General features: G+C 46.3%; 1 protein-coding gene across 4 annotated transcripts in view; it reads right to left on the bottom strand.

Annotated features, from left to right (window-relative positions):
- The window catches only part of LOC121584473 (AT-rich interactive domain-containing protein 3A), a 225,725-nt gene that overhangs the window by 76,717 nt on the left and 128,663 nt on the right, over positions 1-20,345 (bottom strand). For all 4 annotated transcript variants that reach the window (XM_041900362.1, XM_041900365.1, XM_041900361.1 and 1 more), the window contains one exon: positions 12,935-13,007. In XM_041900362.1, the coding sequence (XP_041756296.1) occupies positions 12,935-13,007 (73 nt within the window). The remainder of the gene's footprint in view (positions 1-12,934; positions 13,008-20,345) is intronic.

The following is a 20,345-nucleotide window of genomic DNA, read 5'->3' as shown; positions in this document are numbered from 1 at the left end:
CTTGACTTCGGCGATGTCATTTACAAAATAGCCTCCAACACTCTACTCAGCAAATTGGATGTAGTCTATCACAGTGCCATCCGTTTTGTCTCCAAAGCCCCATACAATACCCACCACTGTGACCTGTACGCTCTTGTTGGCTGGTCCTCACTACATGTTCGTCGTCAAACCCACTGGCTCCAGGCCATCTATAAATCACTGCTAGGCAAATCCCCGCCTTATTTTAGCTCATTGGTCACCATAGCAGCACCCACCCGTAGTCTGCGCTCCAGCAGGTATATCTCACTGGTCATTCCCAAAGCCAACACCTCCTTTGGCCGCCATTCCTTCCAGTTCTCTGCTGCCAATGACTGGAACGAATTGCAAAAATCTCTGAAGCTGGAGACTCTTATCTCCCTCAATAACTTTAAGCATCAGTTGTCAGAGCACCTTACCGATCACTGCACCTGTACACAGCCCATCTGAAATTAGCCCACCCAACTACCTCATCCCTATATTGTTATTTATTTTGCTCTTTTGCACCCCAGTATCTCTATTTGCACATAATCTCTTGCACATCTAGCATTCCAGTGTTAATACTATTGTAATTATTCTGCACTATAGCCTATTTATTGCCTTACCTCCATAACTTGCTACATTTGCACACACTGTATATATATTTTCTGTTGTATTTCTGACTTTATGTTTTTTACCCCATATGTAACTCTGTGTTGTTTTTTATTGCACTACTTTGCTTTATCTTGGCCAGGTCGCAGTTGTAAATGAGAACCTGTTCTCAACTGGCTTACCTGGTTAAATAAAGGTGAAATAAATAAAAAATAAAAATAAAATAAAAAAGGTAGTGGTGTAATAATGTCATATGATGTACTGTTTTATATTTTGTTTGATATGTAATGTAAGTGCTTTAATATGTTTGGACCCCAGGAATAGTAGCTGCTGCCTTGGCAGGAACTAATGGGGATCCCTAATAAATACAAATACCAATACATTACATCCCAAATGCCACCCTATTCCCTACAGAGACCTAGTGCGCTATAAAGGGAAGAGGGGCCATTTAGTGCACTATAAAGGGAAGAGGGGCCATTTAGTGCACTATAAAGGGAAGAGGGGGCCATTTAGTGCACTATAAAGGGAAGAGGGGCCATTTAGTGCACTATAAAGGGAAGAGGGGCCATTTAGTGCACTATAAAGGGAAGAGGGGGCCATTTAGTGCACTATAAAGGGAAGAGGGGGCCATTTAGTGCACTATAAAGGGAAGAGGGGCCATTTAGTGCACTATAAAGGGGAAGAGGGGGCCATTTAGTGCACTATAAAGGGAAGAGGGGGCCATTTAGTGCACTATAAAGGGAAGAGGGGGGCCATTTAGTGCACTATAAAGGGAAGAGGGGGCCATTTAGTGCACTATAAAGGGAAGAGGGGGCCATTTAGTGCACTATAAAGGGAAGAGGGGCCATTTAGTGCACTATAAAGGGAAGAGGGGGCCATTTAGTGCACTATAAAGGGAAGAGGGGCCATTTAGTGCACTATAAAGGGAAGAGGGGGCCATTTAGTGCACTATAAAGGGAAGAGGGGGCCATTTAGTGCACTATAAAGGGAAGAGGGGGCCATTTAGTGCACTATAAAGGGAAGAGGGGCCATTTAGTGCACTATAAAGGGAAGAGGGGGCCATTTAGTGCACTATAAAGGGAAGAGGGGGCCATTTAGTGCACTATAAAGGGAAGAGGGGGCCATTTAGTGCACTATAAAGGGAAGAGGGGCCATTTAGTGCACTATAAAGGGAAGAGGGGGCCACAACTTCCGTCTCGCTTCCGCATTGTCTCCGTGCTGCTGTGCTGTTTGTTGCTACTTGGCTACCTGCCAAACTATTAACGTTTTACTTTTAATAAACGTTTAATCAATCTCTGTGTTCAACAAATTTACCAACTTTTTAGTTTTGTCCTCACTCATCTTTTTTCGTTAAACTTTTTCACCCCGGACGTTTTATCCCGAGACAGAAGAGTCATTTTCCTGTGCGTTTTTGCTGCCAACTTTACTTTATTTTCCTTTTTTCCATCGCAACTTTTTTCCCTCATTCAACTTTTTCACTCCGGACGCTTTATCTGGACATGGTTCGTCAACATCTTCAACAGCCGAAGCTAAGTAGTAACATTAACATGATGTCTTCTAATTGCAGTCGCTGTACTCATAATATACAGGAGAACGATCGCCTTACGGCGAGAATAGCTGTGCTACAAGCCCAGCTTCAGACGCAATCGTTAGGCAAGGGTAATTTCAGTGTAGGAAAGGAAGAAACAGCGTCTGTGCCACCAGTAAGTACAGATAGTAACGTTAGTATAAATCCCCCCGCACAGTCCCCGCAGCCGGACAACTTTCTCATGGCTTCTGGAGGGAAATACCGTTGGAATGCTCAACCGGTGTCGCTCATTCAGCCGACAGAAACTTTCAACCGGTTTTCCCCATTATGTAGCGAGTCGGAGTCTGAGTCTGAGTCTTCTCTTGTCTCTACTCCTCCCCGTTACACGGGTCTGAGACGCCCGAAGGCTCCCACCATTAGCTCTGACAAATTGAAAACCCTAGTCATTGGCGACTCCATTACCCGCAGTATTAGACTTAAAACGAATCACCCAGCGATCATACACTGTTTACCAGGGGGCAGGGCTACCGACGTTAAGGCTAATCTAAAGATGGTGCTGGCTAAAGCTAAAACTGGCGAGTGTAGAGAGTATAGAGATATTGTTATCCACGTCGGCACCAACGATGTTAGGATGAAACAGTCAGAGGTCACCAAGTGCAACATAGCTTCAGCGTGTAAATCAGCTAGAAAGATGTGTCGGCATCGAGTAATTGTCTCTGGCCCCCTCCCAGTTAGGGGGAGTGACGAGCTCTACAGCAGAGTCTCAGCACTCAATCGCTGGTTGAAAACTGTTTTCTGCCCCTCCCAAAAGATAGAATTTGTAGATAATTGGCCCTCTTTCTGGGACTCACCCACAAACTGGACCAAGCCTGACCTGCTAAGGAGTGACGGACTCCATCCTAGCTGGAGGGGTGCTCTCATCTTATCTACCAACATAGATAGGGCTCTAACTCCTCTAGCCCCACAGTGAAATAGGGTGCAGGCCAGGCAGCAGGCTGTTAGCAAACCTGCCAGCTTAGTGGAGTCTGCCAATAGCACAGTCAGTGTAGTCAGCTCAGCCATACCCATTGAGACTGTGTCTGTGCCTCGACCTAGGTTGGGCAAAACTAAACATGACGGTGTTCGCCCTAGCAATCTTATTAGGATAAAAACCTCCTCCATTCCTGCCATTATTGAAAGAGATCGTGATACCTCACATCTCAAAATAGGGTTACTTAATGTTAGATCCCTCACTTCAAAGGCAGTCATAGTCAATGAACTAATCACTGATCATAATCTTGATGTGATTGGCCTGACTGAAACATGGCTTAAGCCTGATGAATTTGCTGTGTTAAATGAGGCCTCACCTCCTGGTTACACTAGTGACCATATTCCCCGTGCATCCTGCAAAGGCGGAGGTGTTGCTAACATTTACGATAGCAAATTTCAATTTACAAAAAAAAAAATGGCGTTTTCGTCTTTTGAGCTTCTAGTCATGAAATCTATGCAGCCTACTCAATCACTTTTTATAGCTACTGTTTACAGGCCTCCTGGGCCATATACAGCATTCCTCTCTGAGTTTCCTGAATTCCTATCAGACCTTGTAGTCATAGCAGATCATATTCTAATTTTTGGTGATTTTAATATTCACATGGAGAAGTCCACAGACCCACTCCAAAAGTCTTTCGGAGCCATCATCGACTCAGTGGGTTTTGTCCAACATGTCTCTGGACCTACTCACTGCCACAGTCATACTCTGGACCTAGTTTTGTCCCATGGAATAAATGTTGTAGATCTTAATGTTTTTCCACAAAATCCTGGACTATCGGACCACCATTTTATTACGTTTGCAATCGCAACAAATAATCTGCTCAGACCCCAACCAAGGAGCATCAAAAGTCGTGCTATAAATTCTCAGACAACACAAAAATTCCTTGATGCCCTTCCAGACTCCTTCTGCCTACCCAAGGACGTCAGAGGACAAAAATCAGTTAACCACTTAACTGAGGAACTCAATTTAACCTTGCGCAATACCCTAGATGCAGTTGCACCCCTAAAAACGAAAAACATTTGTCATAAGAAACTAGCTCCCTGGTATACAGAAAATACCCGAGCTTTGAAGCAAGCTTCCAGGAAATTGGAACGGAAATGGCGCCACACCAAACTGGAAGTCTTCCGACTAGCTTGGAAAGACAGTACCGTGCAGTACCGAAGAGCCCTCACTGCTGCTCGATCATCCTACTTTTCCAACTTAATCGAGGAAAATAAGAACAATCCAAAATTTATTTTTGATACTGTTGCAAAGCTAACTAAAAGCAGCATTCCCCAAGAGAGGATGGCTTTCACTTCAGCAGTAATAAATTCATGAACTTCTTTGAGGAAAAGATCATGACCATTAGAAAGCAAATTACGGACTCCTCTTTGAATCTGCGTATTCCTCCAGGGCTTAGCTGTCCTGGATCTGCACAGACTCTGCGAGGGCCTGGGATCGGGAGAGACACTTAAGTGTTTTAGTACTATATCTCTTGACACAATGATGAAAATAATCATGGCCTCTAAACCTTCAAGCTGCATACTGGATCCTATTCCTACTAAACTGCTGAAGGAGCTGCTTCCTGTGCTTGGCCCTCCTATGTTGAACATAATAAACAGCTCTCTATCCACCGGATGTGTACCAAACTCACTAAAAGTGGCAGTGATAAAGCCTCTCTTGAAAAAGCCAAACCTTGACCCGTAAAATATAAAAAACTATCGGCCTATATCGAATCTTCCATTCCTCTCAAAAATTTTAGAAAAAGCTGTTGCGCAGCAACTCACTGCCTTTCTGAAGACAAACAATGTATACGAAATGCTTCAGTCTGGTTTTAGACCCCATCATAGCACTGAGACTGCACTTGTGAAGGTGGTAAATGACCTTTTAATGGCGTCAGACCGAGGCTCTGCATCTGTCCTCGTGCTACTAGACCTTAGTGCTGCCTTTGACACCATCGATCACCACATTCTTTTGGAGAGACTGGAAACCCAAATTGGTCTACACGGACAAGTTCTGGCCTGGTTTAGATCTTACCTGTCGGAAAGATATCAGTTTGTCTCTGTGAATGGTCTGTCCTCCGACAAATCAACTGTACATTTCGGTGTTCCTCAAGGTTCCGTTTTAGGACCACTATTGTTTTCACTATATATTTTACCTCTTGGGGATGTTATTCGAAAACATAATGTTAACTTTCACTGCTATGCGGATGACACACAGCTGTACATTTCAATGAAACATGGTGAAGCCCCAAAATTGCCCTCGCTAGAAGCCTGTGTTTCAGACATAAGGAAGTGGATGGCTGAAAACTTTCTACTTTTAAACTCGGACAAAACAGAGATGCTTGTTCTAGGTCCCAAGAAACAAAGAGATCTTCTGTTAAATCTGACAATTCATCTTGATGGTTGTAAAGTCGTCTCAAATAAAACTGTGAAGGACCTCGAGCGTTCTCTTGACCCTGATCTCTCTTTTGACGAACATATCAAGACTGTTTCAAGGACAGCTTTTTTCCATCTACGTAACATTGCAAAAATCAGAAATTTTCTGTCCAAAATGATGCAGAAAAATTAATCCATGCATTTGTTACTTCTAGGTTAGACTACTGCAATGCTCTACTTTCCGGCTACCCGGATAAAGCACTAAATAAACTTCAGTTAGTGCTAAATACGGCTGCTAGAATCCTGACTAGAACCAATACATTTGATCATATTACTCCAGTGCTAGCTTCCCTACACTGGCTTCCTGTTAAGGCAAGGGCTGATTTCAAGGTTTTACTGTTAACCTATAAAGCGTTACATGGGCTTGCTCCTACCTATCTTTCCGAGTTGGTCCTGCCGTACATACCAATACGTACGCTACGGTCACAAGACGCAGGCCTCCTAATTGTCCCTAGAATTTCTAAGCAAACAGCGGGAGGCAGGGCTTTCTCCTATAGATCTCCATTTTTATGGAACAGTTTGCCTACCCATGTGAGAGACGCAGACTCGGTCTCAACCTTTAAGTCTTTACTGAAGACTTATCTCTTCAGTAGGTCTTATGATTGAGTGTAGTCTGGCCCAGGAGTGTGAAGGTGAACGGAAAGGCTCTGGAGCAACGAACAGCCCTTGCTGTCTCTGCCAGGCCGGTTCCCCTCTCTCCACTGGGGTTCTCTGCCTCTAACCCTGTTACAGGGGCTGAGTCACTGGCTTGCTGGTGCTCTTTCATGCCGTCCCTAGGAGGGGTGCGTCACTTGAGTGGGTTGAGTTACTGACGTGATCTTCCTGTCTGGGTTGGCGCCCCCTTGGTTTGTGCTGTGGTGGAGACCTCTGTGGGCTATACTCGGCCTTGTCTCAGGATTGTAAGTTGGTGGTTGAGGATATCCCTCTAGTGGTGCGGGGGCTGTGCTTTGGCAGAGTGGGTGGGGTTATATCCTTCCTGTTTGGCCCTGTCCGGGGGTTTCTTCGGATGGGGCCACAGTGTCTCCGGACCGCTCCTGTCTCAGCCTCCAGTATTTATGCTGCAGTAGTTTATGTGTCGGGGGCTGGGGTTAGTTGGTTATACCTGGAGTACTTCTCCTGTCTTATCCAGTGTCCTGTGTGAATTTAAGTATGCTCTCTCTAATTCTCTCGTTCTCTCTTTCTCTCTGAGAACCTGAGCCCTAGGACCATACGTCAGGACTACCGGGCATGCTGACACCTTGCTGTCCCCAGTCCGCCTGGCCTTGCTGCTATTCCAGTTTCAACTGTTCTGCCTGCGGTTACGAAACCCCTACCTGTCCCAGACCTGCTGTTTTCAACTCTTAATGATCGGCTATGAAAAGCCAACTGAGAGACCTGAGCCCTAGGACCATACGTCGGGACTACCGGCCGTGGTGACTCCTTGCTGTCCCCAGTCCGCCTGGCCTTGCTGCTATTCCAGTTTCAACTGTTCTGCCTGCGGTTATGGAACCCCTACCTGTCCCAGACCTGCTGTTTTCAACTCTTAATGATCGGCTATGAAAAGCCAACTGAGATTTATTCCTGATTATTATTTGACCATGCTTGTCACTTATGAACATTTTTGAACATCTTAGCATGGTTCTGTTATAATCTCCACCCGGCACAGCCAGAAGAGGACTGGCCACCCCTCATAGCCTGGTTCCTCTCTAGGTTTCTTCCTAGGTTTTGGCCTTTCTAGGGAGTTTTTCCTAGCCACCGTGCTTCTACACCTGCATTACTAGCTGTTTGGGGTTTTAGGCTGGGTTTCTGTACAGCACTTCGAGATATTAGCTGATGTATGAAGGGCTATATAAAATAAAATTGATTGATTTGGGACGCAGGCATCATGTTGGGTAATTAAAACAAACTGTCACGGTTTCGGCCGAGGCTGCCTCTCTTCCTTGCTCGGGCAGGCTTCGGCGGTCGTCGTCTCCGGAGTACTAGCTGCCACCGTAGTATGTTTCGATGTTCGTTTGGTTTTGTCTTGATGTTGTACACCTGTTATCGTTTAGCGTTCATTATTGTCCTATAAGTTCTCGTTGTGTTGGTCATGTGTTGTGTGTGATTGCACTTGCTGTCGTGTATGTCTGTGCTTCGTTCTCTCCTCTGTGTTGGAGAGGTTCTCGCACGTGTTTGTGCGTTATTGTTATTTTGTTTGATTTTACGCCTGTGTGCGTAATCGCTCGTATTCCAAGCTCTTTTGACTCGTTTTGAGTTTTGATTCACTAAAGTCTATTGGACTAAGTTCCTGCGTCCTGCGCTTGATTCCTGCACCACACCATCACAGCACACCTTCTGACACAAAGAGAGCAGCCAGTAGAGCTGTTGATGTGTTGGAGGGGTTGAGGGGTTGGTTAGCGTGCCGCTGTGGTATAGATCAACCCTCTGTCCTCCCCCTGTCCCCTCCCTCTCCTGATAGAAAAGTAAAGCTGGGCCCTTGCAGGAAACAGCACCAGAAATCCCATCACAAATACTATCCAGGCTCTGGACACAGCCACATTACACACAGCCACATTACACACAGCCACGTTACACACAGCCACGTTACACACAGCCACGTTACACACAGCCACGTTACACACAGCCACGTTACACACAGCCACGTTACACACAGCCACATTACACACAGCCATATTACACACAGCCACGTTACACACAGCCACATTACACACAGCCACGTTACACACAGCCACGTTACACACAGCCACGTTACACACAGCCACGTTACACACAGCCACATTACACACAGCCACATTACACACAGCCACGTTACACACAGCCACGTTACACACAGCCACGTTACCGTTACACACAGCCACGTTACACACAGCCACGTTACACACAGCCACGTTACACACAGCCACGTTACACACAGCCACGTTACACACAGCCACATTACACACAGCCACATTACACACAGCCACGTTACCGTTACACACAGCCACGTTACACACAGCCACGTTACACACAGCCACGTTACACACAGCCACGTTACACACAGCCACATTACACACAGCCACATTACACACAGCCACGTTACACACAGCCACATTACACACAGCCACGTTACCGTTACACACAGCCACGTTACACACAGCCACATTACACACAGCCACGTTACACACAGCCACATTACACACAGCCACGTTACACACAGCCACATTACACACAGCCACATTACACACAGCCACATTACACACAGCCACGTTACACACAGCCACGTTACACACAGCCACATTACACCCAGCCACGTTACACACAGCCACATTACACACAGCCACGTTACACACAGCCACGTTACACACAGCCACATTACACACAGCCACGTTACCGTTACACACAGCCACGTTACACACAGCCACGTTACACACAGCCACATTACACACAGCCACATTACACACAGCCACGTTACACACAGCCACATTACACACAGCCACATTACACACAGCCACATTACACCCAGCCACGTTACACACAGCCACATTACACACAGCCACGTTACCGTTACACACAGCCACGTTACACACAGCCACGTTACACACAGCCACGTTACACACAGCCACGTTACACACAGCCACGTTACACACAGCCACGTTACACACAGCCACGTTACACACAGCCACGTTACACACAGCCACATTACACACAGCCACGTTACACACAGCCACATTACACACAGCCACGTTACACACAGCCACGTTACACACAGCCACGTTACACACAGCCACGTTACACACAGCCACGTTACACACAGCCACGTTACCGTTACACACAGCCACGTTACACACAGCCACATTACACACAGCCACGTTACACACAGCCACATTACACACAGCCACATTACACACAGCCACGTTACACACAGCCACATTACACACAGCCACGTTACACACAGCCACGTTACACACAGCCACGTTACACACAGCCACGTTACACACAGCCACATTCCACACAGCCACGTTACCGTTACACACAGCCACGTTACACACAGCCACATTACACACAGCCACGTTACCGTTACACACGTTACCGTTACACACAGCCACGTTACACACAGCCACGTTACACACAGCCACATTACACACAGCCACGTTACACACAGCCACGTTACACACAGCCACATTACACACAGCCACGTTACACACAGCCACATTACACACAGCCACATTACACACAGCCACGTTACACACAGCCAAGTTACCGTTACACACAGCCACGTTACACACAGCCACATTACACACAGCCACGTTACACACAGCCACATTACACACAGCCACGTTACACACAGCCACATTACACACAGCCACGTTACACACAGCCACGTTACACACAGCCACATTACACACAGCCACATTACACACAGCCACATTACACACAGCCACGTTACCGTTACACACAGCCACGTTACACACAGCCACGTTACACACAGCCACATTACACACAGCCACGTTACACACAGCCACGTTACACACAGCCACATTACACACAGCCACGTTACACACAGCCACATTACACACAGCCACATTACACACAGCCACGTTACACACAGCCACATTACCGTTACACACAGCCACGTTACACACAGCCACATTACACACAGCCACGTTACACACAGCCACATTACACACAGCCACGTTACACACAGCCACATTACACACAGCCACGTTACACACAGCCACGTTACACACAGCCACATTACACACAGCCACATTACACACAGCCACATTACACACAGCCACGTTACACACAGCCACGTTACACACAGCCACATTACACACAGCCACGTTACCGTTACACACAGCCACGTTACACACAGCCACGTTACACACAGCCACGTTACACACAGCCACATTACACACAGCCACATTACACACAGCCACATTACATACAGCCACATTACACACAGCCATGTTACACACAGCCACGTTACACACAGCCACATTACACACAGCCACGTTACCGTTACACACAGCCATGTTACACACAGCCACGTTACACACAGCCACATTACACACAGCCACGTTACACACAGCCATGTTACACCCAGCCACGTTACACACAGCCACGTTACACACAGCCACATTACACACAGCCACGTTACACACAGCCACGTTACACACAGCCACATTACACACAGCCACGTTACACACAGCCACATTACACACAGCCACATTACACACAGCCACGTTACACACAGCCACGTTACCGTTACACACAGCCACGTTACACACAGCCACATTACACACAGCCACGTTACACACAGCCACATTACACACAGCCACGTTACACACAGCCACATTACACACAGCCACGTTACACACAGCCACGTTACACACAGCCACATTACACACAGCCACATTACACACAGCCACATTACACACAGCCACGTTACACACAGCCACGTTACACACAGCCACATTACACACAGCCACGTTACCAACACAGCCACGTTACACACAGCCACGTTACACACAGCCACGTTACACACAGCCACATTACACACAGCCACATTACACACAGCCACATTACACACAGCCACATTACACACAGCCACGTTACACACAGCCACGTTACACACAGCCACGTTACACACAGCCATGTTACACACAGCCACGTTACACACAGCCACATTACACACAGCCACGTTACACACAGCCATGTTACACCCAGCCACGTTACACACAGCCACGTTACACACAGCCACATTACACACAGCCACATTACACACAGCCACGTTACCGTAACACACGTTACCGTTACACACAGCCACGTTACACACAGCCACGTTACACACAGCCACATTACACACAGCCACATTACACACAGCCACATTACACACAGCCACGTTACACACAGCCACGTTACACACAGCCACATTACACACAGCCACGTTACACACAGCCACGTTACACACAGCCACATTACACACAGCCACATTACACACAGCCACGTTACACACAGCCACGTTACACACAGCCACGTTACACACAGCCACATTACACACAGCCACATTACACACAGCCACGTTACACACAGCCACGTTACACACAGCCACATTACACACAGCCACATTACACACAGCCACGTTACACACAGCCACATTACACACAGCCACGTTACCGTTACACACAGCCATGTTACACACAGCCACGTTACACACAGCCACATTACACACAGCCACGTTACACACAGCCATGTTACACCCAGCCACGTTACACACAGCCACGTTACACACAGCCACATTACACACAGCCACGTTACAGACAGCCACGTTACCGTAACACACGTTACCGTTACACACAGCCACGTTACACACAGCCACGTTACACACAGCCACATTACACACAGCCACATTACACACAGCCACATTACACACAGCCACGTTACACACAGCCACGTTACACACAGCCACATTACACACAGCCACGTTACACACAGCCACATTACACACAGCCACGTTACACACAGCCACGTTACACACAGCCACGTTACACACAGCCACGTTACACACAGCCACAGTCTCCTATTGTTACAGCTATCAAACATCTGCAGCAGTTTTCACAAGACGGACAGACGGACAGACGGACGGATGGACGGATGGACGGATGGACGGATGGACGGATGGACGGATGGACATACTCGCACAAACGTTTCTGTCGCACAAAGGACTTCGAGAAAATTAGCTTGGAGCAACTACAGGCAAACTTTTCACAAAGATAAATGTTATAAAATGAAGTACTTCTTTTATGTGTTTACATACACTACAGGTCAAAGGTTATAGAACACCTACTCATTCAAGGGTTTTTCTTCATTTTGACTATTTTCAACATTGTAGAATAATAGTGAAGACATCAAAACTATGAAATGACACATATGGAATCATGTAGTAACCAAAAAGTGTTAAACAAATCAAAATATATTTTATATTTGAGATTCTTCAAAGTAGCCACCCCTTTGCCTTGATGACAGCTTTGCACACTCTTGGCATTCTCTCAACCAGCTTCATGAGGTAGTCACCTGGAATGCATTTCAATTAACAGCTGTGTTAATTGACCGGTAGTGTATGTTCAGACATTGCACCATATTCTGAACTCTTCCCTGTCTGTTGAGTAATGGATGTTTATAATCGACACACTAAAAACATTCAAATTGAAAATGAAACAGTTTTAACAACCACTATAGACACACAAAGACAAGAATCACTATGCTTCAAAAAAGGTATAGCTATATTGAGATAATATATAGTATGACATATATATATATATATATATATATATATATATATATATATATATATATATATTATATAGTATTGTGACATTATTAACAACTCACCTCTCTTCTGCATAAAACTGAAGAGGTCATCAAGAAACTCTTTCCTCTTGACATCATCATCCAACTCGTACAGCTGAAAGAAAGGACGATGATTCGCTTAGATAATAATCTCCTTAAAACTGGTTAAAACTGGTTAAAACCGGCCTATTGGCAAACATTTCATATACAAAACAATCATACAAATAAGATAATTCAAACATTCATTAAAATGTTCCTTCTATTCGTTTATTTCGACTATATTGGAGTCATTTCAAACTGCGAAATATGTGTAATAGAAAACAACTACTATCAGTGAATATTATTACCTTCAGAATACAACATCTCATAGTACCGTAATTTCACACCAAACACATTTAATGGAAGGTAGACAAGGAGGGGAAAAAAAACCACAACAATGAATGTAGATTGTCAGCACTATAATATGTTTCAAACCTCTTTACTTCTATCAGGTTCGCAACAACCTGTAAAACAATAGATTGTCTAGTTTGTAGAGAAACAGAACATACTTATTGTTGTTACGACTTAAAGACAATCTGTGAGTAACCTTGAATGTTCTAAAGATATCACATAGAATGTCTTGTGTCAGAATGGCTGGATACTAACAGACACCGTGCCTCCTCTGTGAAGGAACAATATCAGGAAACAGAATGGCTGGATACTAACAGACACCGTGCCTCCTCTGTGAAGGAACAATATCAGGAAACAGAATGGCTGGATACTAACAGACACCGTGCCTCCTCTGTGAAGGAACAAATACATTGTATCCACGCCAGGGAGGGCACAACGAGAGCTGTTTCTCACACCGCCAGCCTCCCAGCCTCGGAAGAACAACCTTTTAATGGCTGAACAACAGGAGACGGTCACACCTTCGAACTCTTTGATCGCCTCCGTTTGGTTTTCCTGAACAGACACACTTAAATGCAGATGGTGCTTTTGAGTACATTTAACTTCCTACACTATCTTCCTTATTGGCATAGCAATTATGTTTCTCCTCACCCAATTCTATTCACTGTTCCTTCTATGGAGTCAGACGGGCTTTTAAGAGCCAGGGTTAGCAGAGAACTGATGGAAATACAGTATGTTACAGAGAGAGAGAGAGAGAGAGAGAGAGAGAGAGAGAGAGAGAGAGAGAGAGAGAGAGAGAGAGAGAGAGAGAGAGAGAGAGAGAGAGAGAGCGAGAGAGAGAGAATAAAGAAAGAAAGAAAGAAAGAAAGAAAGAAAGAAAGAGTGAGAGAGAGAGAGAGAGAGAGAGAGAGGAGCGTTCCCTTCCAATAAGGTCCACATTAACAGGGAGATCAGATCAATACAGGAAAACAGAGATATGACCTTTGGAACAAGCGGGGGAACTAGAAAGAGCCCCCAGAGATAATTCCTGCTCATTTAGGAGTGAATTAGCTGTCACCAATATTAAAGAACCCAGGAGGGAGATGTAGGAGGGGGACCATGGCGACTGCTGCACTATAGGAATGACCACAGGAAATTAAAAGATCAATCAGGTACTAATGTAAAAAATATTACAAACACAGGCATCTTCAGATTGATTGTGCTGGGTAAAATACACACACACACACAGTGTGGATTGACGGATCGACTGGACGGAACCATGCTGATTAACTTATCAAACCTGATCAGCCTGTTCTCCCGGATTAGATGTTAAACCAGGGGAAAGGTGATTAGATGTTAAACCAGGGGTAAAGGTAAAGGTGATTAGATGTTAAACCAGGGGTAAATGTATTAGATGTTAAACCAGGGGTAAAGGTAAAGGTGATTAGATGTTAAACCAGGGTAAAGGTAAAGATGATTAGATGTTAAACCAGGGGTAAAGGTAAAGGTGATTAAATGTTAAACCAGGGGAAAGGTGATTAGATGTTAAACCAGGGGTAAATGTATTAGATGTTAAACCAAAGGAAAGGTGATTAGATGTTAAACCAGGGGTAAATGTATTAGATGTTAAACCAGGGGTAAAGGTAAAGGTGATTAGATGTTAAACCAGGGGAAAGGTATTAGATGTTAAACCAGGGGAAAGGTATTAGATGTTAAACCAGGGGTAAAGGTGATTAGATGTCAAACCAGGGGAAAGGTAAAGGTGATTAGGTGTTAAACCGGGGGTAAAGGTGATTAGATGTTAAACCAGGGTAAAGGTAAAGGTGATTAGATGTTAAACCAGGCTAAAGGTAAAGGTGAATAGATGTTAAACCAGGCCAAAGGTAAAGGTGATTAGATGTTAAACCAGGGGTAAAGGTGATTAGATGTTAAACCAGGCTAAAGGTAAAGGTGATTAGATGTTAAACCAGGGGAAAGGTATTAGATGTTAAACCAGGGGAAAGGTATTAGATGTTAAACCAGGGGTAAAGGTGATTAGATGTTAAACCAGGGGTAAAGGTGATTAGATGTTAAACCAGGGGAAAAGGTAAAGATGATTAGATGTTAAACCAGGGTAAAGGTGATTAGATGTTAAACCAGGGGAAAGGTAAAGGTGATTAGATGTTAAACCAGGGGTAAAGGTTCATTATATACATCTTGTATTATTATATATTATATACCTATTGTATACATGACCCTAGGCTGAGCTATGAGTATCTCTCTGTCATGTCCTGACATGACCCTAGGCTGAGCTATGAGTATCTCTCTGTCATGTCATGACATGACCCTAGGCTGAGCTGTGACTATCTCTCTGTCATGTCATGACATGACCCTAGGCTGAGCTATGAGTATCTCTCTGTCATGTCATGACATGACCCTAGGCTGAGCTATGAGTATCTCTCTGTCATGTCATGACATGACCCTAGGCTGAGCTATGAGTATCTCTCTGTCATGTAATGACATGACCCTAGGCTGAGCTATGAGTATCTCTCTGTCATGTAATGACATGACCCTAGGCTGAGCTGTGACTATCTCTCTGTCATGTCATGACATGACCCTAGGCTGAGCTATGAGTATCTCTCTGTCATGTCATGACATGACCCTAGGCTGAGCTATGAGTATCTCTCTGTCATGTCATGACATGACCCTAGACTGGCTGGACTGTTTAAACGTTTTAGAGTAAATCTGGACTCAGGTACTTTAAGGTGAGCAGATTGATAGAATGAAACGCCAGTTGTCATGACAAGATTTCAGCTATTTACAATATTTAGAGATATGGTATAATTCAATAGACATTGTTTAATCCAGTGCATCTGCTTCCAGAGAATATTGATGTACTTACAAATTAATCTCAATCTTTTTTGTGATAATATGTTAGTGTCTTTGTGTGCAAGTCCTCTGCAGTCTTTCTGCAGTGTTTTCTTTTTACACAAGGAGTAGATGTGGGTAGAAAGATAAAAGGACAGTCACCAGGTGGTGTTGTTGTCTGTCTGAACTGAACACTCGTCAGGGCCCCATTTGTTTTTGTGTCTAAAGTAACTGAGGGAAGGCGATATGAACCCTGCGAGGAGAGGAGAGGGAGAGGACTGAGTTCAATGGGACCTTTAGGCGCTCTGAGTTCAGAGGTCAACCTGCTTCTTGATGTGGTTTAAGGTACCAGCAGGCCAGTCTCAGGGGGAGTTGGGATATGCAAAAAAACACATTTCTATTGAAACAGGACAAATATAAGAACCCACCTAGTTATTAATATTCTCTCTCTCTCTGCCTCGCTCCTGTCTCTCTCTGCTCTCCCTCTCTCTCTTCCACTGCTCTCTCTCTCTCTCTCTCTCTCTCTCTCTCTCTCTCTCTCTCTCTCTCTCTCTCTCTCTCTCTCTCTCTCTCTCTCTCTCTCTCTCTCTCTCTCTCTCCCTCTCTCTCTCTCTCTCTCTCTCTCTCTCTCTCTCTCTCTCTCTCTCTCTCTCTCTCTCTCTCTCTCTCTCTCTCTCTCTCTCTCTCTCTCTCTCTCTCTCTCTCTCTCTCTCTCTCCTCTCTCTCTCTCACTCTCTCTGATCTCTCTCTCTATGCTCTCTCTCTCTCTTTCTCTGCTCTCTCTCCTCTCTCTCTCACTCTCTCTGATCTCTCTCGCTCTGCTCTCTCAGAGTTTATCTAAACTATATCACCAGACACTACCGATGACCTTATTTTTAAAGCCACACTGATTTTTTACAGTCATTTTAGAACATTTCAATTAAAGCCAACTATGACTTCTAAATTCCCCATGAGCTTAGTGCCTCATGGATATCTCTTAAAGTATCCAACAAAGTGGGGTAAATTCTCAATACCTCTGAAGAGCAACCCCTACGACAGGCGGCTGTATCAGGAGAACCTCCCCTCGCTGTACCGTGTGTGGCCATGAGACCTGAGTGAAGAGCAACCCTACTACAGGTGGCTGTATTAGCAGAAGACCTGGAGTCCACAGTATACCGTCAGCTGCAGAGAAACTGCAGAGTAATGTATGTGTGAGCAGAGCATTATCCCACATGCTCTTAGGAGACCACTGTGAGAGAGGTGTGTGAGTGTCGGAGTGTGTGTGAGTTAGCTTCACATGGAGCAGAGCGGCCGCGAGGGACCAGGAGTTACTTAGAGAACAGCAAGAGGAGCGCTGGAGCTAACACACAGACATAACAGCCTGCCAGCTGGCTCCACGCCCGGTCCTAAGTTGTTCTGCGGGAGTCAGTCGAGGGAGGCCCCGCTCTCTCGCTTTCCCAGATGTTAGTTCATTTCATTCCGATCTCTTTTGCATTATTGTAGCCTTTTCTGTAGCCTGTCAACTATGTGTCTGTCTATCCCTGTTCTCTCCTCTCTGCACAGGCCATACAAACGCTTCACACCGCGTGGCTGCTGCCACTCTAATCTGGTGGTCCCTGCACACACGACCCACGTGAAGTTCCAGGTCTCCTGCAGCCTCTGGAACTGCCGTTCTGCGGCCAACAAAGCAGAGTTCATCTCAGCCTATGCTACCCTCCAGTCTCTCGACTTCTTGGCGCTGACGGAAACATGGATTACCACAGAAAACACTGCTACTCCTACTGCTCTCTCCTCGTCTGACCATGTGTTCTCGCATACCCTGAGAGCATCTGGTCAGCGCAGCAGTGGCACAGGAATCCTCATCTCTCCCAAGTGGACATTCTCTCTTTTCCCCCTGACCCATCTGTCTATCTCCTCATTTGAATTCCATGCTGTCACAGTCACTAGCCCATTCACGCTTAACATCCTTGTCATTTATCGCCCTCCAGGTTCCCTTGGAGAGTTCATCAATGAGCTTGACGCCTTGATAAGTTTCTTTCCTGAGGATGGCTCACCCCTCACAGTTCTGGGTGACTTTAACCTCCCTACGTCTGCCTTCGACTCATTTCTCTCTACCTCCTTCTTTCCACTCCTTTCCTCTTTTGACCTCACCCTCTCACCGTCCCCCCCTACTCACAAGGCAAGCAATACGCTTGATCTCATCTTTACTAGATGCTGTTCTTCTACTAATCTCACTGCAACTCCCCTCCATGTCTCCGACCACTACTTTGTATCCTTTTCTCTCTCGCTCTCCTCCAACACTAATCACTCTGCCCCTACTCAGATGGTAATGCGCCGTCGCAACCTTCGCTCTCTCTCTCCCGCTACTCTCTCCTCTTCCATCCTATCATCTCTTCCCTCTGCTAAATCCTTCTCCCTCCGGTCTCCTGATTCTGCCTCCTCGACCCTCCTCTCCTCCCTTTCTGCATCTTTTGACTCTCTATGTCCCCTATCCTCCTGGCCGGCTCGGTCCTCCCCTCCTGCTCCGTGGCTTGACGACTCATTGTGAGATCACAGAACAGGGCTCCAGGCAGCCGAGCGGAAATGGAGGAAAACTAGACTCCCTGCGGACCTGTCATCTTTTCACTCCCTCCTCTCTACTTTTTCTTCCTTTGTTTCTGCTGCTAAAGCCACTTTCGATCACTCTAAATTCCAAGCATCTGCCTCTAACCCTAGGAAGCTCTTTGCCACCTTCTCCTCCCTGCTGAATCCCCCCCCCCCTCCTCCCTCTCTGTGGATGACTTCGTCAACCATTTTGAAAAGAAGGTTGACGACATCCGATCCTCGTTTGTTAAGTCAAATGACACTGCTGGTCCTGCTCACACTGCCCTACCCTATGCTTTGACTTCTTTCTCCCCTCTCTCTCCAGATGAAATCTTGCGACTTGTGACGGCCGGCCGCCCAACAACCTGCCCACTTGACCCTATCCCCTCCTCTCTTCTCCAGACCATCTCCGGTGACCTTCTCCCTTACCTCACCTCGCTCATCAACTCATCCTTGACCGCTGGCTATGTCCCTTCCGTCTTCAAGAGAGCGAGAGTTGCACCCCTTCTCAAAAAACCTACACTCGATCACTCCGATGTCAACAACTACAGACCAGTATACCTTCTTTCTTTTCTCTCCAAAACTCTTGAGCGTGCCGTCTTTAGCCAACTCTCTTGCTATCTCTCTCAGAATGACCTTCTTGATCCAAACCAGTCAGGTTTCAAGACTGGTCATTAAACTGAGACTGCTCTTCTCTGTGTCACGGAGGCTCTCCGCACTGCTAAAGCTAACTCTCTCTCCTCTGCTCTTGTCCTTCTAGACCTGTCTGCTGCCTTTGATACTGTGGACCATCAGATCCTCCTCTCCACCCTCTCCGAGTTGGGCATCTCCGGCGCGGCTCACTCTTGGATTGCGTCCTACCTGACCGGTCACTCCTACCAAGTGGCGTGGCGAGAATCTGTCTCCGCACCACGTGCTCTCACCACTGGTGTCCCCCAGGGCTCAGTTCTAGGCCCTCTCCTATTCTCGCTATACACCAAGTCACTTGGCTCTGTCATATCCTCACATGGCCTCTCCTATCATTGCTACGCAGACGACACAAAACTAATCTTCTCCTTTCCCCCTTCTGATAACCAGGTGGTGAATCGCATCTCTGCATGTCTGGCAGACATATCAGTGTGGATGACGGATCACCACCTCAAGCTGAACCTCGGCAAGACGGAGCTGCTCTTCCACCCGGGGAAGGACTGCCCGTTCCATGATCTCGCCATCACGGTTGACAACTCCGTTGTGTCCTCCTCCCAGAGTGCAAAGAGCCTTGGTGTGACCCTGGACAACACCCTGTCGTTCTCCGCTAACATCAAGGCGGTGACCCGATCCTGTAGGTTCATGCTCTACAACATTCGGAGAGTACGACCCTGCCTTACACAGGAAGTGGCACAGGTCCTAATCCAGGCACTTGTCATCTTCCGTCTGGATTACTGCAACTCGCTGTTGGCTGGGCTCCCTGCCTGTGCCATTAAACCCCTACAACTCATCCAGAATGCCGCAGCCCGTCTGGTGTTCAACCTTCCCAAGTTCTCTCACGTCATCCCGCTCCTCCGCACACTCCAATGGCTTCCAGTTGAAGCTCGCATATGCTACAAGACCATGGTGCTTGCCTACGGAGCTGTGAGGGGAACGGCACCTCCTTACCTTCAGGCTCTGATCAGTCCTTACACCCAAACAAGGGCATTGC

The sequence above is a fragment of the Coregonus clupeaformis genome, unplaced genomic scaffold, assembly GCF_020615455.1.
Source record: "Coregonus clupeaformis isolate EN_2021a unplaced genomic scaffold, ASM2061545v1 scaf0503, whole genome shotgun sequence".
In the NCBI taxonomy this organism is placed as follows: Eukaryota; Metazoa; Chordata; class Actinopteri; order Salmoniformes; family Salmonidae; genus Coregonus; species Coregonus clupeaformis.
Note: the sequence above shows the minus strand (reverse complement) of the source record. Positions and strands in the feature narration are given on the sequence as shown.